At 44.1% G+C, this 20,190-nt stretch overlaps 1 protein-coding gene across 1 annotated transcript in view; it reads right to left on the bottom strand.

Moving 5' to 3' along the window:
- GALM (galactose mutarotase) overlaps positions 1 to 18,996 on the bottom strand; it is a 51,437-nt gene extending 32,441 nt beyond the window's left edge. Inside the window, exons 1-4 of the mRNA XM_080913943.1 lie at positions 18,624 to 18,996; positions 8,663 to 8,817; positions 5,267 to 5,473; positions 474 to 555 (exon numbers count right to left, since the gene is read on the bottom strand). Coding sequence (XP_080770069.1) covers positions 474 to 555; positions 5,267 to 5,473; positions 8,663 to 8,817; positions 18,624 to 18,813 — 634 coding nt within the window. The 5' untranslated portion in view covers positions 18,814 to 18,996. The remainder of the gene's footprint in view (positions 1 to 473; positions 556 to 5,266; positions 5,474 to 8,662; positions 8,818 to 18,623) is intronic.
- Between the last annotated feature and the right edge of the window lie 1,194 nt (positions 18,997 to 20,190).

Raw genomic sequence — 20,190 nt, 5'->3', positions numbered from 1 at the left:
TCCAGATTCTGGCTATAAATAAGGCTGCTATGAACATGGTGGAACATGTGTCCTTATTGTATGTTGGAACATCTTTAGGGTATATACCCAGACTGTTCTTATATAAATGTGATATAAACATTGGAACTAAGAAGACTGACATTACCATGTTAGTTAACTGAACTACCAATTTTTAAAAAAGATTTATTTATTCTTTTATGAGTAATCTGTATCTGTCTTCAGATGCACCAAGAAAGGTCATCAGATCCCATTACTAATGGTTGTGAGCCACCATGTGGTTGCTGGGAATTGAAGTCAGGACCTTTGGAAGAGCAGTCAGTGCTCTTAACCTCTGAGCCATCTCTCCAGCCCTGAACTACTTTTACTAGGACTTCACCTAGTAAAGGTGAACATGGTAACAGCTTACACAGTAACAGCCCTTCTGAGGCAGGAAATCATGGTTCTACACAACATAATAGTTTAAATCCACTGACCTGTTGGAATCAGAGTTTCATCCACAGGCAAATATGCATCCGCTGCAATGGTGACTTCGTGGTCATATATATCTGGGGAGCCCTGGGTAGAAAAAGAGAAAAAGAAGATGTACTGCTTCCATCTTTTTTTAGGGGGTGAGGGTTGAGGAAGAGTCTCTAAGCAGTCCTGATGTTTTGGAACTCACCATGTAGACCAGGCCGGCCTCAGACACACAGAGACCCACCTGATCCTGCTTTCTCAGGGCTGGGATTAAAAGTGTGCACCACATCCAGCTACTGGGTTTTATTTTACATATTGGCTTTATATCTTCTGTAAAAATGTTTCCAAGCATTGACAGCTGGCCAGATGACTGTGATTGATAAGGTCACTTAACCATTGCCGAGTTTGGAAGAAACTGTCAAATGTAATTTGTTGGGTGATGGAGGTGGCTCAGTGGGTAAAAGAACTTGTTGCCAAGCCTGTCCCGAGGACACATGACTCCCCTAAGTTGTCCTAGACTTTCATTCACCATCCATGGCAAGCATGTGTGTATATATATGTGTAGGTAAGTAAATACCATTTCCAATGTAACAAAAAGTAACCTTAGCATGCAACTCTCTCATATGCAAGATAAAAAGGAGGAGGAGGGCGCACAAGTCTTGCATAGCCAGGGACCACTTCAGTTCATCAAAGAAAGCCATCTGTCACACTACCCTGCTTACCACCTATCTCCAGGACCTATTGTCACACAACAGGAGTGAGAATCGTAGTCCCTGCTTCTGAGAGTTTGTTCTTTGGGACAGAACTGGTCTAAGTCAAAGTCAGTGGTCAGATGCCCAGGGTTGACCCAGTTCTGGGTCTCCATGGGTGCCCCTAGGGAAATCACAAAGTCTCTGGAGAGACTTGTTTTGGGAGACACTTTCCCAGGGTCCTTCTGAGGTACAGGTACAGGTTATTAGGGTGATATGCTGTTTGTAAATTGAAAAACTCTTTTGTATTATGCAAACATATGAACCATATTTTCTATTTTTCAGGATCTTAAAGCCACCCAGTGGGAAATGGGGAAGAGGAGCCAAGCATGGGCTTTTGCTTTTATGATTGCTCACAAATCAGCTAAACCAAGGTTTCTCAGCCAGGGTGATTTTGCCCTGCAGAGGGACATCTACAATGTCTGGAAACATAGGGCTGCTTGCTGCCTTCTAAACTGGAAGAGGCCAAGGAGGCTGCCAAACATCCTACCTGCACAGAACCACCCCGCTAACACCGAGAATCGTCTCCCCCAAAATGTTAGTGCCAATTCTGAGAAACCTTGAGTAAAGTTCAGCAGAAGTTCTGCCAGGTTCCAGAGAGGCAAACAGGAGCTGGGTGGATGTTGATCCCAAAGGACTCAGGCTGCACAAGCAAACGAGTCACTGTGAGAAGACAGGCCGAAGTTCAGAAACTCGGGATCTGTGTCTAAACACAGCAGAAATGGGTTTCCTTACACTGCCCAAGGGCTCTGCTGCTGAATTAGCACAGATGGGTATGAAGCTTCAGACACAGTAGATCAGGAGTCTACTACAGGGGTCTATCTACAGGGCAGAAGAGTCCCAAAACACAGAACCAAGCTCACCACCTCCTCCACTGCCCTTTGAACACGAGTCTTGAAAGGCACAACCCTGCTAAACCTTACTCATTGAGGGAAGCCTGGTGGAGACACCCACTCTCTAGACTCCTGGAACAGCATATGTCCAGATCGTGACTCCCCTTTTCCAGGAGCATGCCTTCCAGCTGCCACTCCTTCAAAAGAGATAAGTACCTATTTATAACCAGAACACAGCTTGGTTTCTATGGTTACAGACTGCTTTCTTCTGCTCTGGAACTTCACATAAATGGCATCCCTCAGTAGACATTCCTCAGCAGCTTCCATCCACTTCACAACAGAATGCTCCTGACTGTGCCCAAGTTGCCAGATCAGTGACTTGGCCATAGCACGGTCTGACATTATACAACTCTCCTGTAGATGAACGTGTACCTTATTCCCACGGCTTTCACAGTAGGAGTAAAAGTGCTGAGAAATTTCCTTGACTGGTTTTCTTTCTTTCTTTCTTTTTTCTTTCAAGCACCAACACAGGAAGAAAACCAACATGAAAACCAAACACCAGATAGATCGGTGTGTCTGAGATACTAAGAAGGGCGGAGAGGCGATGTGTTTCAGGAGCCTGTCCTCTGAACGGCCCAGGCATTTCTTCACTGAAGAGAAGGAGGCATGCTTTCTGTGTCTTTTGAGCTGGAAAATGCAGTGGTCTAGGCTGGTGGAAGATTACTGTCAGATTCACTTCCTTCCCAGGCTGACGAAGACTTGTCACGAAACACTCGTTACCACACAGACCTTGAGGTCGAGCTCTGAATTCAGTTTTTTTTCTTCTGGTAACTTCTATTGACTGTTGCTTGTTGTAGCTATACCATTTGCACTCATAGTCCACTATGACTATCACAGACCTTAAAGACATTTTGGTGCATCAACATGTCTACTGCCTAATTCAGCTCCTAACGACTCTTGCAGGAGGTAACAGACAAGAGATTTCTACCTACAAGTCACAGCAACCCCTTTTTCATCATCTCCCCTTCTCTCGGAAGAAATCAGACTTGCTGACTAATATATTCATATATTCAGGGAGGAGGAGCCCTCCACAGCTTCTGAAGGCAACTGTTCTGTAGAAATCTCCTTGCTGGCAGTTGGGTTAGGTAGAGCGTGGGTCACACTTTTGGCTGATGAAAGTGAAACAAAGCCTGTGGGGATGCTTCTAAAAAATGTCCCATTTGTTCTAAGAAAAGGAATAGCATAGATAAGCAAGGAAAGAAGTCCTGTTTTATCTGTGGAGATGCATGTACTAGGATGAGACTTCTGGAGCTATAGTAGCCATTCTGTGACTACAAGGGAACAAGTCTGAAGAGAAAAAGCCCAACCACCAAGGAAGGAGTGGTACTTTAAATGAGAATGGATCGAATAGACACATATACTTGTTGGTTCCGAGTTGGTAGAACTATTTGGGAAGGATTAGGAGGTGTGGCCTTGTTGAAGGAGGTTTTATTTATTACTAGAGGTGGGCTTTGAGGTTTCCAAAGCTATAACCATTATCGGTTAGTTCTCTCTCTGTGTGCTTCATACTGGTGGTTCAGTGGCATGCCTACATCCTGCCGCCATGCCCCCAGTCATGATGGCATGGACTCACCTTCTGAAACTCCCCCTCAACAACCTCTTTCTTCTATAAGTTGCCCTTGTTGTGGTGTCTTTTCACACTAATAAAAAGTCACTAAGACAGAAGGAAAATGGATAAATGGAAGAAAATGGGTCCTTGGTGACACATCCATCAAGTCACAACAGAGCCACACTGCTTGTTTTTCATCTCAAGCCCTCCACAATGTGTTTTCATGGCTCTTTAGGTAAAGTCTCAATAAAACACATGTTCCTTGAGTTTTGCCATGGGCATGGGCTAGGATACAAAGATAAAAGCAAAAACCACCTGCAGCCTTTGTGCCTTTTTCATTCTTTGAGAAACATGATTCCCCATCCACCCCTGAGGACCCCAACATTGAAAACAGAAATAATAAATAAACAGAAAATTCTATTTATTAAATTTAGAAGATGGGCCTGGCAGCTCACACCTGTAATCCCAGAATTTGAGAAACTGAGGTAGGAAGATGGCTGTGAGTTTCAGACCAGCCTGGGCTAAGTAATGAGATCCTCCTGAAAACAACCAGCCAACCAACCAACTAACCAACCAACTAACCAACCAACCGATCAACCAACCAACCAACCGATCAACCAACCAAGAACTGTTCAATGAAAAACAAAAATGCAAAAGAGTCATCTTTGTTATTCTGAACTTTGGAGATTCCCCAAGAACCAGTTACTTGCTACTTCGGGAAACTACCACCAGCAAATCAGCAGCAAAACCCAATAAAGGGTGAAAATGGAAGCCGTCACCAGGTGGTCACAGCCACCAGCTTGTAGGATGTGACTGAAATGTTAGATAAGCTGAGTTCTTGAGATGAGGAGGACTCCACAGAGATAAAAGCTACAGTTTGGCTCCACATTTTATTGAACTGTGGGACAGCCTCTTTAACAGACTAAACAATTAGGAGGGGCATGTCTTGGTTTGCAGGGTGTTGCTACTGAGGGAAGGGACTATCAGTGGTTCTACACAACTCTCAGATGTTGTTTAGGGTCCTGTTACTAGGATGGTTTCAATGTTTTCACCAACAACTTCATAAAGTACTGCCAACAAAGCTTGCTACTATTATGAAACTGAGTCCGCGTCTCATAATCTAAAAACCCAGGTGTTCTAAATGCATGCTCTGTCCACTGAACCTACCACACAGGTCAAAGACTAACAGAAGTCCTGGGAGAGGCTGCGGGACCACACAGCCAGAGTACACACACTACCTGTGGCAGTTTTAGAAGGGCTAAGGCAAACAAGTTCTTTTCCAACATTAAGGTGCCTTCCAAGGCACCTAGATGGGAGTAATTCTGGAGGGAGCAGAACAAGGAGAGCAAATGTGCAACAAGGTGAAAGAGAATTTGGGAAGACACTCATCACTTGTTCGTATTCCCAGGGGACAGCTGCTTCCCTTGTCTGGATGACATTTCACTTCTCCCCCTCTATGACCAGTTATACTGAGCATCTCTTTAAAGCCAGATAGTCAGCTGGACCCTTTGGATCACCAAGAACATAAGTTCATCTTCAAGATGGGCTGGTCTCTCCAGTCACAACCCTTGGTTATCCCTCCAGCACTCTGGTTACAAGAGGAGAGAAGTAAGTTCACTTACCTGGCCTGCTAGGTTAAAGTAAGAATGGTTGGTCAGGTTAACTGGAGTGGTCCGGCTGGCCTGTGCTCTGTAGTTGATTACAAGTTCTCCACCATCCAGGGTGTATGTCACCCAGACTTTCAATTCTCCAGGGTAGCCTTCCTCACCGTCTGGACTGACTCGAGAGAACTGGATGCCATTGGGCAACACCTGAGGGGTCCAGAGGACCTGGACAGAGATGATTAGAGATGCTTAGTCACTGCAGACCCCAATGAAATGCCACATTTTAATATTTAAAGATCAGAGTCTGGAAAGGCTGATTATGAAGAAATAAAGGCTTCTGAAAATTAGCCTGGGGCATAACTCAGCTAACACTGTTTTATAAATGAAGAGAAGGCTTTTGAGAGAAAACACTTTCTTCTTTATCTACTTGCATTTCCTCTATTTTTCCTAACTTTATATTTATGTGTCTATGTTTTCCTTTATTTCGTTTTTCCTTTTTTTTTTTTTTTTTCTTTTTCTTTTTGGACACAGGGTTTCTCTGGGTAGCCCTGAAACTCACTCTGTAGACCAAGCTGACTGTGATCTCAGAAATCCACCTATCTATACCTCCAGAGTGCTGTGATTAAAGGTGTGAACCACCACTGCCTAATTGTGATGTGTAGTTTAATCCAGAGTTTTACTTTGACAAACATAAGACACCAAAACCTACTTATAAGATTTAAAGATAACCCTGAGGCCAGGAATATAGATCAGTAGGTAGGATGCTTGTCCAGCTTGCATAAAACCCTGTGTCCAATTTCTAGAACCACATAAATCCTGGCACAGTAATACAACCTTAATGCATGGAAGGCCAGGGCAAGGGGATCAAGAGTCCAAAGTCTCTCTCAGCTCTTCGAGAGTTCAAGACCAGCCTGGGTTACATGAGAGATACTATCTTCAAGAACAAAACCTTAATCAACCCCTTTCTATTGGAAACTATACATAGACATTTCATTTGTACTATTATTATTTTGGTGCTGGAACCCAGGGCCTTGAACATGCTCAGAAGTATTCTCCTACAGATCTCTACCCCAGCCCCTCTGTAAATATTTATTCTAAGTACTCTGAGGTTGGCCATGCTACCCAGACAAGGGTTGAAGCAAACAGCACACTTATTCCATTTGCAAGAATTCCAAGCCACAAGTTAGGAGTTCTGATTTAAGAACCAGGGTGTCCCTAGCTCAGTCTGTCACTTCTGCCACCAACCTTTTCCTAAAACAGAGTTACTGAAAAAGTTGACCTATGACCTCCACATGCACAGCATGCACACACACAGACTGAGGTGTGCACACGTGTACATGAGAGCACACACAATCATATAGACAGACATGCACAAGCAGACACAGACATACACAAAGATACACACAGATACATACAACACTAATAATAAATAAAAAATTTAAAACATTAAGGAAGCCTGTTACATGAGTAACCTTAAGGAAAAAAAAAATAAAAAAATCTAAAGAAAAGAAAGAAAGAAGAAAAAAATCCAAATGGAAAAATTTAACAATTAGATGTTTGAAATAAAATGTTGTTGCCTTACTGCCTAGATTTTTGACCTTTACAGAAGGGACACAGTGGAAAGATTTTTGATTTTTTTTTTTATCATTAGCTAAATGCAATTTCTATCCACAGAACAAGTTTCCTGTCAGTTTCCAATTTTTCAGAAATTTCGTATCTTTAGTCTTTCTTGTACTATTTCTAGTCCTGTCAGGACTCAATTTCATCTTTCTTTTAAAAGTGTTGATATAAATAGAGAAAGCACATTATATCCAAACTAAATTATTCATTTATTGCTGCAGTCAAATAGAGTGAAGTGTCACGTTCAAGGCCACTGCCTGCGCTTCTGCAAGACCTCAGTGGCTCCACAGAGGCCAAGTCTTTCCTTCCATAGTCATCTCAACATCCACAGATGGACAGACGCTATCTGTTCTTCGGGAGTTCAAATCCCACCAACCCCGTTGCTCACATTCACTTCCTACAGCACACTGTTCACATCTGGGCTCCTCTGTTATGTGAGGGGCCATCTGAGGAGCCCCAGAACCCAAGCTTGTTAGCCTCACGGGTATGGAGAAGGCTCAGACCACTAAAGGACATTGCTAAGACTGGAGTGTGCTGTTCTCAAACACACTTAAAACACACAACACACACACACACACACACACACACATGCAAATAAACAATAAAAGAAATCTTAAAAAAAAAGTAGCAATTCAAGCAATGGGGAGCTAGAGAAAGGACAATTATAACCTCAAGATTATCCTCAGCCACTTAGCCAGGTCAAGGCCAGCATGGGGCACACAAGATCCTGTCACGCAAAGATGATATAGAGACAGACAAATCCAGTGGGAAAGAAAGAGGAACAAGCAATACCAAATTGCTGTTTTCAAGCTCCTCTGAAGATTCCTGCCCTAACCAAGGTTGGGTCCAACTTCCCCTGGGTTGAGGTTTGCTCACGGACCTGAAATATTCTAGAGACCCTCAGCCCTAATGTTGGCAGGGCTGGCATTCCCCTCTCCCTTCTGCTCTTCGCAGCAGTGTGATCTGGCTCTCGGCCATAGACAGGAAGCTGGTAACAGGAGTGGGGAAACAGAGCATCCAACTTCCTTCAACAGAAGGGGTAGTGGCCTGAGGCAGAGAAGGGGTGGCTTTCAGTGGCTTCAGTCTGAGGCCTACATCCTCATCTTCTCTGGCTAGAGTCTAGGAAGTAATCTAAGCTACACAGTCCAAAAATCTCTTAAATGTTGTCCCTCACAGCTCAGAATGAAACTGGTCAGAGCCTGGAGCTGATGCACAGCAGCACTGGGAAGCAGGAGGCGGGAATCTGCCCCTCCCAGAGGATCTGCCTGATCCACCTACTTCCTGGATCTTGTTTCCCAGAGATTTGCTTGGGTAAAGGGAGTGTCTGTCTAGAAATGGGAACCTGGAGACAACCTGAGCTAACTTTGGGGAACAAAGCAATTTGTTGGAAGGGCAGACCTAAGTGTTGTACATGCTATGCATGGGGGAGGGGACTGAGGACGGGTACTAGGAGGACTGGGTACACTCCTGGTGGCCTTACTTACAATGGAGGTAGGAATGAGGGCTTGTGGCTAGGCAGGCAGGCCTGGCCGTCCTACTCAGAAAGGTTTAGCCTTTGGGGAGGGAGGCTCTCAGCTTTGTCATCAGGTGATCACAAGTGGTTTTAATGACAAGAGCACAACCCAGTTCCCTGATACTGATGCCTGGCTTCCTAAGCCCAAGGCTGTTCAAAATCTGAAACAAACCTCTTCCCTGGGTTCCTCCACAACACGGGGGCTCTACGGTCTGGCAAATACTGGCTTGAGGGGACTGTAAGGTGTGCCAAGAGGAGTTCTTGTAGCATGCCCAACTCACCTTATCAAACCCTCTGAATCCTCCATGGAGACTGTTGGGCTCTCTGTTAACGGGCAGTTGGTACTCTTTCCCATCTACGGTGAACCTTCCTTTGGCAATTCGGTTGGCTACCCTCCCAACCACTGCTCCAAAGTAGGGCTGCTTCTGGAGGTAACCTGCACAAACAGACCAGACATAGTAGCATTTCTTTAAAATCAGTAGGATGGTAAAGGTGCTTGCTGCCCAGAGATGCAAGCCTGGCCACCCACGTTAATCTCCAGAGCCCACAAATTAGAGAGAATTGACTCAACCTATCTGTCCTCTGACCTCTACATGTGCACAGAAGTGCTGGGATTGAAGGTATGTACCAACCACTAGGCCCAGTTTTTATATAGTCTTTAAAAATATTTCTAAATTTATACATGCATGTGTGTCTATTCATTATATGTATGCCCAGTGCCCCCAGAGGCCTGAAGAAAGCATCAGATCCCCTGGGACTAGACTCACATACAGTTTTGAGGTTTTCTTTTCTTTTTAAGATTTATTTATTTATTTTATGTCTATGAATACACTGTAGCTGTCTTCAGACACACCAGAAGAGGGCATCTGATCTCTTTACAGATGGTTGTGAGCCACCATGTGGATGCTGGGAATTGAACTCAGGACCTCTGGAAGAGCAGTCAGTGCTCTAACCACTGAACCATCCATCTCTCCAGCCCTTACATACAGTTTTGAGCTGCTATATAAGTATTGGAAATTGAACCTGGGTCCTCTGCAAGGACAGCTGAGCCATTCCTCAAACACCTTTTATGCATCCTTGAAAGATGAATTAAGTCTTGAACCTTTTATTCTTTGGAACCATACAATTAGGGACTGGAGAGATGTCTCACTGGTTAAAAATCCGTACTGTCCTACAGAGGATCCTAGGTCAGTCAGTTCGGAGAACAGTATCAGGTGGCTCTGCAACCTGCTGCAACTGCAGCTCCAGAGGACCTGACAACTCTGGTCTTGGTGGGGGCTCATGTACCCCCCCAATCACACACACACACACACACACACACACACACACACACACACAAAGATGCACACAGTTATACACAGAAAGACACACTCCATTTTAAAACAAGTATATAAGTACACTGTCGCTGTCTACAGACATATCAGAAGATGGCATCAGATCCCATTACAGATGGCTGTGAGCCACTGTGTGGTTACTGGGAATTAAGAGCAGCCAGTGCTCTAACCACTGAGCAATCTCTCCAGCCACTTTTTTTTTTTTTTAAGTTTTATTTTATGTGTATGGGTGTTTTGTCTGCATGCACATGTATGTGCATCTGATGTATTTTGGTGCCACGGATCCCCTGAGCTGGAGTTAAAAACATTTGTGAGCCACCGTGTAGGTGCTGGGAATTAAACCCAGGTCCTCTAAGGGAGCAGCCAGTGCTCTTAACCACTGAACCATCTCTCTAGCCCCTCTCCCCACACAATTTTTTTTTAAAAACTTCAAAATTACCATACAGTTAGCAAATAAAAATATCCTTTAAAGAAGGTTAAGCAAAACACAATGTGTATGGCAGGTTTGCCAGAAGGAACGTAGAATGCCCAGTTAAATCTGCATTCCAGTAAGTAATGATTGTTTTAACATATGTATGTTCCTAGTATTATGACACACAGTATGGAATGCTTACCTTAAGCTTAAAGTATGGATCATATATTTTTATTGCCTAAGACTGACAGGTAAAATGGACACTCTTCTTTGCCTCTCATCTCTCCTCTTTCCCCGTAGATCCAGGGTTGGCAGTGTGGTGGCTCTTCCCCACGCCCCACCCCTTCTTTTGAGATGGGGTCTGTGATATAATCCTAAATAACCTTGAACTCAATACATCACTGAGGGTAACTTTGAACTTACAGTGGTCCTCCTGCCTCAAACTCTCAAGTACTGGGATTACAGGTGTGTACCACCATGCCAAGTCTAGCCTCAAACTGGCTATTTAGCTCAGGATGGCGGTGAACCAATCCTCCTGCCTCCACCTTTCAGGAAAGGAAGACGCCTCTCCTTTTCTCAGGCTGCCGGGAAGACGGCGGACATTCAGACGGAGCGTGCTAACCAAAAGCAGCCTACAATCTTTCAAAACAAGAAGCGTGTCTTGCTAGGAGAAACCGGCAAGAAAAAACTTCCTCGGTACTACAAAAACATCGGTCTTAGCTTCAATACGCCCAAGGAGGCCATCGAGAGCACCTACATAGACAAGAAATGCCCCTTCACCGGTAATGTCTCTATCAGAGGGCGCATCCTGTCTGGTGTGACGAAGATGAAGATGCAGAGGACCACTGATCTCCATTACATCCGGAAATACAACCGCTTTGAGAAGCATCACAAGAACATGTCTGTGCACCTGTCCCGTTTCAGGGATATCCAGATCGGCGACATTGTCACTGTTGGAGAGTGCAGGCCCCTGAGCGAGACTGTTCGATTCGATGTGCTCAAGGTCACCAGGAAAGGAAGCATTCTACCAACCGAATTATAACCCAGCCCCACATATATTCATTAAAGAGAGTTACGCCATCCACACGCATTTGCAACTTTTCATTTATCCAAAGTCTTAAAATCTGCCCATCCCTAACATCTACCATATTCCTCCCGATGGCTACAGGGTACCTCGATGAACACAAAATACTCCTGGGCTTTGGAGCAGGTGCTACCAAGGTAAAGCTGCACTACTGAAATCAGGACTTTGAACATAAGCATTTTGTAGCACCTCCTACCTCTTTATGTTCTTGCAATGGAAAATATTAAGGATCTCTTGCAGACAGGTTTTTGTTGTTTACATTAAGAATTCCAGCCTTGATAGGCAGGTGGCCCAAGTCTTTAATCCCAGTACTTGGATGGCAGAGGTGAGTGGATATCTGAGTTCAAGGGCAACCTGGTCAGAGAGGGAGTTCCAGGGCAGTCAGGACTACACAAGTAACCCTGTCCCAAACTCCGCCTGCAAAAGAATTTCATCTTCTTTCCCAAGGTACTGTACAACTACCACACAGAGAATGGAATTCGACTCTTTTTCCATAGTTGCAGGAGATTCTCAGGGTACGAACTGAATCAGGTAACTGATTAGACCAAGTTACAGATCACAGGTTCCACTGCTCACCTGGTTGGGCACAAGCCAGACAGTAACTGTTGTTCTGCAAGTTCCTTGCTAATTTGTGATGCTTCGGAGTTTCACCCCTGACAATAAACGCTAACAGTCACTGAACAGTTTCTAAGTCTGAGACACTTTCTGAGGGCTCTGCCTTTCACTCAGCTTACACTGGGAACATTTCCCCAAGGAAGATACTCTTATTACCCTCATTTTATAGAAAAGCTTAGCAGGGTCTTGTAAGCCTTTTCCTACTTCCCAAATGCTGGGATTATTGGTATGGGCTGCCACGCCCTACTCTGAGTTCACTCTTCTATTTATTTTGTTGTAATTTATTTATTTATTTATTATATATAAATATACTGTAGCTGTCTTCAGACACACCATAAGAGAGCATCAGATCTCATTACAGATGGTTGTGAGCCACCATGTAGTTGCTGGGATTTGAACTTAGGATGTCTGGAAGAGCAGTCAGTCCTCTTAACCACTGAGCCATCTCTCCAGCCCGAGTCCATGCTTTTAATTATAGCATTAACTACCAATCTTCCCTCAGTATGGGGGGGGGGGAGGAGTTGTTCCATTCAGGAGCCACCGTTTTAAGACATCAAACTCTGCATATATTCACAACCTCATATAGAATAGTGAGGCATTTACATATAATCTATACAAATTCTCTCATATACTTTTAAGTCACAGATTTCATATCATACTCATTCATGTATGCAAACTATGTAAATTGTTGCATAGAACTGTTAGACAAAGACTAGAAAATATCCAAACAGCTTTAGATACAGTCCCCTTCCCCAAATAGTCCTCCTTTTCTTATTATTGTTGTCTTTTATATTTTATTTTAGTGAGTGAGTGTGTGTATGTTTGAGGAGGCTAGAAGAGGACTTTAGAACTTCCTGGAGACAGTCAGGAGCAATTGTGAGCCAACCAAAGTAGCCTCTGGAAACTGAACTTAGGTCCTCTGGAAGCAGGTGCTCCCAGATTTTCATGTTTCTTTCTTAAGCAGGGCTTCACACTGTAACCCAGGCTGGGTTATGGCTCTTCTTGCACTGGGCTCCCAAGAAATGGGATTATAGACATGTGGCACTGGGAATCTCCTCTATTTTAGAAGCGGTGGATTTAAACCCCCTTATCGTGGTTAACCAGAAAGAGCCCCAAAGAGCCAAACAGCCTCTTTTTGGTTTTGATTCCTGTGCATTTTGGCCGTTTGTGCATTTGTGATTTCTTCTGCACTCTCACTAAGGGTCAAGACTGACGCCTATAACAAAAGTCAGGTGAGTTAACAGAGACTGGCGCACCAAACACATTTGATCATACTCTGTGACAAAAGAGACTTAGACTGAAGACTGAAAGACCCAAGATGAGCTAGCCATTTTTGTGCTCACGTCTGACATAAGGTATAGAAGAAACTATAGAAAAATAAAGTTTGATAAGTGGGTTTAATACAATAGTGAGAGACTAAAGAACAAACCCACCAGGTCTTGTCTGTTAGATTCTTGCTGGCCTCTTTGGGAAGGACTCTCTTCTCCTAGGTCTGGAGTTCTCACTCAGGGGTCTTATGATCTGAAGTTAGTCAAGGAGGATCAGAGAATTTCTTCTTAGCCAACACAGTCAGGTAGACAGGAGAAAGAACTGTTTTTCTATATACTGTGGCTGGCTTCTCGAAAAGCGGTTTCTGGTTTCTCTGACCCTCAAGAGAAAGAAGTCTGGTTTTCCACGGCACTGTTTTGGTGGAGGAAAATGAAGGGATATCAGGGGGCTAGGGATGGCCAGAAGCTTCAGCTAAGGACTTCACTTTGTAGCATCCTTTTCTGAACCCCAGTTAGTCTCAAAAACATAAAGAAAAATGTTTTTTTCCCCCTGTCTCAAAAAAGAAAAAAGCAACAACAAAAAACCCAAACATTTGGGGGGGGGGTGATCTGAAAACTGTTTGGCTATATGTACTTTTCAGAGATACCTTGAAATAGCTAACAAATGCTCATGGAGTTCCTGCTCTCCTAAGCAGTGTCGGGTGGCAGAGAGAGACTTCGAGGCTCCTAGGAGCTCACGAGTTTGCAAGAATCCGTTCATCGGATACCTCCTCTGGCAACAGTTACCCCGCCCCCAGAAAAGAAAAGCACTCTGCAGTTCTTTAGTTTAGATGAATAGTTTCTAAAGATTAAACCGAGAAAGGACCAAAAAGGATGGAGAAAACCATTCCCAAGGATCCCTGAAACACCTTTTACAGAAGAAACACACTGACTAGTTCAAGTGGTAAGAAGCCTTCCCATCAAACCAGGACTGAGAAAACTGACAAACTCAGACCCCTGACTCGGGTGTGATGGACAGGCTTTGAATTGCAGAACATCTTGTTTATCATCCAAAGGTCAAAGTTCCTAGGTGAAGCTATGAATGCTAATTAGTGAACTCTGCTGTAGAAACTAACCCTGGTCAGGTTCTTGAGCCAGTAGAAATTAATAAATGCTTAATGGTGGTACATATTCTTTCTAGTCCTGTGCCACCCACACCAGGCAATCTAGGACCTTGCCAGAGCCCTAAAGTCTAAAGTAAAGTCACTCCCTCCTTTCCCTCAGAAGCGCCACCCATTGAACCACAGTCTCTGGGTTGTAAGAAAATGTTCTGAACTGACATTTTCTTTAATTAGGCCAGATATCATCTCCATGGCATATTGGTAGGATAGGCACAGTGAAATAAATAAAACTTCCAGCACAGCCAAAGAAGCTATTTGGGGGCAAAAGAAGGAGAAGAGATGAAAACAAGCAACAGTTCTCTAGTTAGAGACTTAGTTCACAGGGTGCAACGGGAAGATACACACACTACAGGTCTAGAAACGTTAAATAACTCATACAGTGACAGGCAAAGTGTGTTCTCAGTGTTCCAACAACGGTGCCCTTGGGCATTTGCAAGATCAGTCTTCAGTCTTTAACCAGAACCCTTTTGTCTCCTCCCTCTGTTCGAAAACTAGATTTTTCTTCTGTTTTGTTCTGAGCCGACCTCAGGTATCCCTGGCTGACCTTGATGAAGATGACTTTGAACTTTTGACCCTCCCCAAGCGCAGGAATTATAGGCAAACACCACTATAAAGCCTGCGCTCTATACACCAGGGGTGGAATTCAGGTTTTTAAGGCTACATGCATGTTAGGCAAGCACAACAGGGCTCCGTTCCAGGACCTGGACCTCAGTGCTGTTTGTTTATGGCCAGCCATGTGCTCTGCCATTGAACTAGATCCTCCACCCCCCACTTCAAAGCAGCAAGGTTTTTTTTTCTTTCCATAACGGCTCTCACAGCAGTAATAGCTGGGTATTTGGTGGTAACAGGGGGGAAATGAAAGGGAAGGAGTCTGGTAGATTGTATGTATGGGTAGGCTCTTTATACCTGTGGCTTATAAGCAAGTACTCTTATCAAAGGTTTTGAAAGAGGTTATAATGGCTGTTGGTGGGTCACACAGATGATATTAAGAAAAGAGTAGGAAAAACCCACAGGAGACATTACTAATTTTTTCCAGGCTATAACTAAATGATTACATATAATTTCCCCTTTAGAATTCTACAGAAGATCTCATTTTCCCAGAGAGAAGTCAAACCATCCTGACCTGTGGTCATGGCTGCCGTCCAAGTAGTTTACATAAAACTCTATCCGGGAGACTGGCAGTTACAGAAGGGGCAGGTTTCACAGAATTACCAGTGATTAGCACGTCCTCATATCTCAAAGCTTTTGTGAGAGAAGGTAAATTCTTTTACTTTGGATTATTGACTCGGTTTGTTTATGTAAATGTACACATTCAAACTTAAAAAAATGAAATCACAACTACTTGTATACTTGTGTGTGTGTGTGTGTGTGTGTTCAGGTGCCATGTGCGCACATATGGAGGTCAGAGGACAACTTGCTGTTGTTCCTTCCTTCCACCATGTGGGTCGTGGAATCAAATTTGGATCATCAGGTTTAGCAGCAAGCACTTTTACCCCATGAATTGTTTTTATGCTTCTCGTATGAGGGTCTTACTATGTAGTCCTGATTGTCCTAGAACTTGCTAGAGAGATCAGGTGCCACAAGACCCACTCTAAAATGGTTTGGCTTTTTATTTTTATTTATTTCTAGCTTTTTTGAGACAGGGTTTCTCCATGTAACAGTTGTAGCTGTCCTGGAACTTTCTGTGTAGACCAGGCAAACTGGCCTCAAACTCACAGAGCTATGACTGCCCCTGCCTCCTAAGGGCTGGGATTAAAGGTGTGTGTGCCTTTAAGCCCAGCATCCAAAATGGGTGTTCGAATACTAAAATCCACCAAGGTAGTAGCAGAAAACCATTTTATACTTTCATAGTTGAGATACTAAACTTCCTGTTGTGAAATGTGCCAACCCCTACCTTTGACGAGGGGGTCTATAAAAACCGGAGAAACAGAACTTTACGAGGGGACCTGGGTTCCCTCTGCCATAATCTCGAAGGCAGCAAATGGAATGACTCAGAAAGCATTGCTTAACAATCTACAGGTGTTTATCTTTCAACACCTCCTTTGAAAATAGTTCAGCATTCAAATTACAGCACCAAGATTTTAAAAGCTTTGATTTGGTGAAGCCGGAATGCATCTTAGTGAGAAGAAGCTCCAGGGCGGTGATTGTCAACGTTCCTAAGGCTGGGTGGGACCCTTGGACATAATCCCTTCATGCTGTGGTGACCCCCAGAAACAAAATAATGTCCTTGCTACTTCATAACTGTAGTCTTGCTACTATAATGAATCACAATATAAAATATCTGACATACAGGTCATCTGATATGGGTCCCACAAAGGGGTTGTAACAGCGAGAGCCACAGTTAGAGCACGGGTGGGGGGGGGGGAGCTCAAGAGACCTGCTGGGTCCTTAATAAAGGAGAGCCAATGCCTTTTGTCTAGAGGTGAGGATAATCTTTTCACTCCAGACTACAACGAATAGGCTCACTATTACTTCCTTGACTTTAAAGAAACTGGAGCCACCTGGGTGGGATGTCACCTCAGGTCACATTTCATAATGATCTCAAAGACGTCTTGAGATCTTATTTCAGGTCCACTGAACTCTCACCTCTGAACTGAAAGTGGCCTGGAGTGAGGGTGGTTGCATGTCTCTGTGGGGTGGTAGGAAGTGTCCCTCTGCATGGTGACACGGCAGGGACAGAGGATAAGAGCAGGTTCACACCGGCCACCTCTAATTCTCTTACTGGCTCTGGAATTCTAGGCCTCATATCAGATTCTCCCTCCACTCCACTGTAATAATCTCTTTGCGATTTTTATTTCAGTCCACAAAAGGGCTACTCACCTAGCAGAGAGGGGTGAGTCTGCAGTTTCTAAAGTTTCTTCCATCACCTGTCTGAACACAGACTGAGGAACCAGGCCTCACCTTCGCCAAGTCTCCACACCTTCCCACCAGCCTGTCCCTTATTAAGTTACCAAAGAAATTCTGCTGGGAAAAAAATAATCCTTCTCAGGGTCATGGAGGCCCTGGGACAATAAAGACATAAAGACAGACAGCCAGGAAGAGAACAGGAACCTCAGCGATACCCTCATAATGCACTTTAACAAGATGGGGGAACACATTATTGCCTAAGGGACAAATAGAAAAATAAGTAAATAATACAGGGTTTTCCTGCTGACCCCAAATGAAGAGCCAAGTTAAACCTATGAAGAACCAGGCAGGTAGAAAGAGGAACCACAAGGGAACCCCACACCTCCTTTTGGGATACAAAATTCGTTGACGGCCATTACTGAGCAGAGCAAATTCATTCTGTCTCCATTTGCTTATTATTTCAGATTTTGGTTTCTGTCTGGTTACATGCAATGCTAAGATATAATTTTTTTTTCCTGTTGCAAATCAATCTGCAATCCGGTGATTTAATTATGGAACTATTGGGCTAAAAATCTGTCTCCCCAGCTAAACTGCAAGTTGAAAGTGACCCTTTTCTATCTTGTTGAATGAATCCATGGCATTAACAGTTTTAAGTGCATAAATTAAAATAAAAACACGTGCATGGATCAAGATAAAACCGCTGTCTCTTGCCAGTAATCCCAACAGTTGAGAAGAGAAAGCAGGATGATTAAGAGTTCTAGGCCAGCCTTGACTACATACTGAGTTCCAGGCCAGCTTGGGCTGCATGAGGCCCTGTCCATTAAAAAAAAAAAAAGCTCCGAATTGCCCAGGTGATCTTGATGGCTATGTCCATGTTTTAGGAGGTCTTATTTCTTTCTACCCCTTTCACTGAGAACAAGTTCCTGAGCAGATGAAGGCATTGAGGCACTGTACCCTATATTGACACAACAGTCAAGCCGTCTCATGAGTTTATACCAGGCCTAAATTCTGAGGTATTTCTGCTCAAGGAGGCCTCATAGAAAATTCAACAAGAGGAGGAAGAAGATAGTAGCAGGCGCCTGTCCGTCTTTGATTGTCCTTCCTCAGAAAACCACAAGAGAGGAACTCGAGCACACACACCCTGTGCCCCACAGTTCTAAGCTCACTCCAGGGAGTCGGTCTGTCTCAGCTGACTTCCTCGTGAACAGTGATAAAGTCTGATTGTCTTAAGTAAGGGAGGCTAAGTCCTACAGCTATTTGGAATAGATCCATTTTTTTTCCCCAACCACACAATACTGTTAAGTGGCTTACATTTGCCGGCTCACGCGCTCCCATGTTAGACTGCCCCAAGCTTGGGGACCTCCGCCAGGTCCCGTGAGTGACTGGAAGAACCTGGTGTACACAGTGGTAGCATTAGGACCACTCCTGGGGTGGGGTTTACAGAACCCCAACACGCAGGACCAGGAGTGTATGTGGGCCTGTTTACAGGCCGTTTGGCAACGCAGGGCAGGACTCGACCCACCTTCCAACTCGGCAAAGCCAAGCACCACGTCTGAGGATTTCCCCTGCCTGTCTTTGACCTGCAGAGCAGTGATCGTGCAGCCCCAGGAGATGATGTCCACACTCAGCTGGTCTGACCGAAGCTGGAACTTCTCCACTGTCCCTCCCCCGGAGGGCAGCTCTCCAAACACGGTTCTGGTCACCGAAACCATTGGGAAAGTTCAGGGCGGAAAGCTTCTCCTTGCTGTTCAAACTCTAGCCTAGATCACGTTAGGAATGATAAAAAGTTCCCGGGAGAAGGGGAGGGACTCAGCTTAACTCCTCCCCTTTATTGCCTGGATTTAAACAGTTGACCACTCCTGGGGTCAGGGGAAATGCTCCGAAACCTTTTTAAAACTTTCCTTTATCCGAGGTAACTGAGAAGCAAACTTTCCAGTTACGTTTGCAGGTCTTTTCCGTCCCAAGCCCCAACTGCAGTGCATGTCGGGAATGGTAGTTTTTAAGAAAATTGCAATTGCATCTTGGGGCGTGTAGTTTAAAACGAATCAACTTTATTTTGCACACAGGCACGTGCGCATAAGGCACTTTAGGGGGTCCAAAACTAACCTCTCTTCTTTCCTTCTTTCTCAAAAGGTTCTCTCTTTTTCCTAATAAGCTCTGAGAAAATACCTCCTGTGGGCAGGCTTGGAGGCCCCCTCCTTTATCTACTAAATCATGTTGCCTGTCACATGTATTCTTTCTAAACTCCAATATCCCTATTTCTCTGTACACCTCCACAAGATGGTGTTATTAATGGTAGTTATTAATATTGGGACAATAAGAAAGATTCTGAGGGAATTCTGGTTAAGAGCAGGGTGTAATGTGGTACAGTGGTGGTTTAGGAATGGGAAGAAAGTCGTTGCAGACTTCCGCTGATTGACTATCCGTTTCGATAGTTTCTTTTTGTTTTGTTCTTAAAGAATGAAGCCCTAGTGTGGGTTTTCTGACTGTCAGACCACAGCTTAGGCAAACCAGACATAGGAGGTTAGGCCCTCCTACGTGTACTCCGAGAGAGCCTCAGACTTGTGTAGATATCTCCCTCTTTGCTCCGGAAGTACAAAGCTCCTTTAAGAAATGATTAATGGTGCTTGTTTCATAAATGCATGTATTTGAAAGAAGGAATTAAAGGAGTATATGTTTATTGCTGGCCAGGTACCAGGTAAATGTCAGGTACTGTTTCTTTCGTGTGTCCTTTGCAAGTTTAAGTGTGTACAATTTGGAGAAGACTCTGAGATTCTTACTTTATTATCTTGCTTTAGTATGCCTTATAATTAATTTCCTGCAATTTCTGGAGCCTAAGGTGATAATCAAACATCTTCATTATTTTTTATTGATTGGTTGATTGATTGATTTAATGTGTTGAGTGTTCTGCCTGCAAGTACGTATGCACATCACATTCCTGCTGGGTGCCCGTAGAGTTCAGAAGTGGGCGTAGGGTTCCCTGAAATTAGATTTATAGATGGTTGTGAGCTACCATATGGGTCCTGGGAACCGAATACTGGTCCTCTGTAAGGGTAAGAAATGCTCTTATTTGCTGAGCTATCTCTCTA

The sequence above is a fragment of the Micromys minutus genome (assembly GCF_963924665.1).
Source record: "Micromys minutus genome assembly, chromosome: 3".
Lineage (NCBI taxonomy): Eukaryota > Metazoa > Chordata > Mammalia > Rodentia > Muridae > Micromys > Micromys minutus.
The sequence above is the reverse complement of the archived record's forward strand: the minus strand, read 5'-3'. Positions and strand labels throughout refer to the sequence as shown.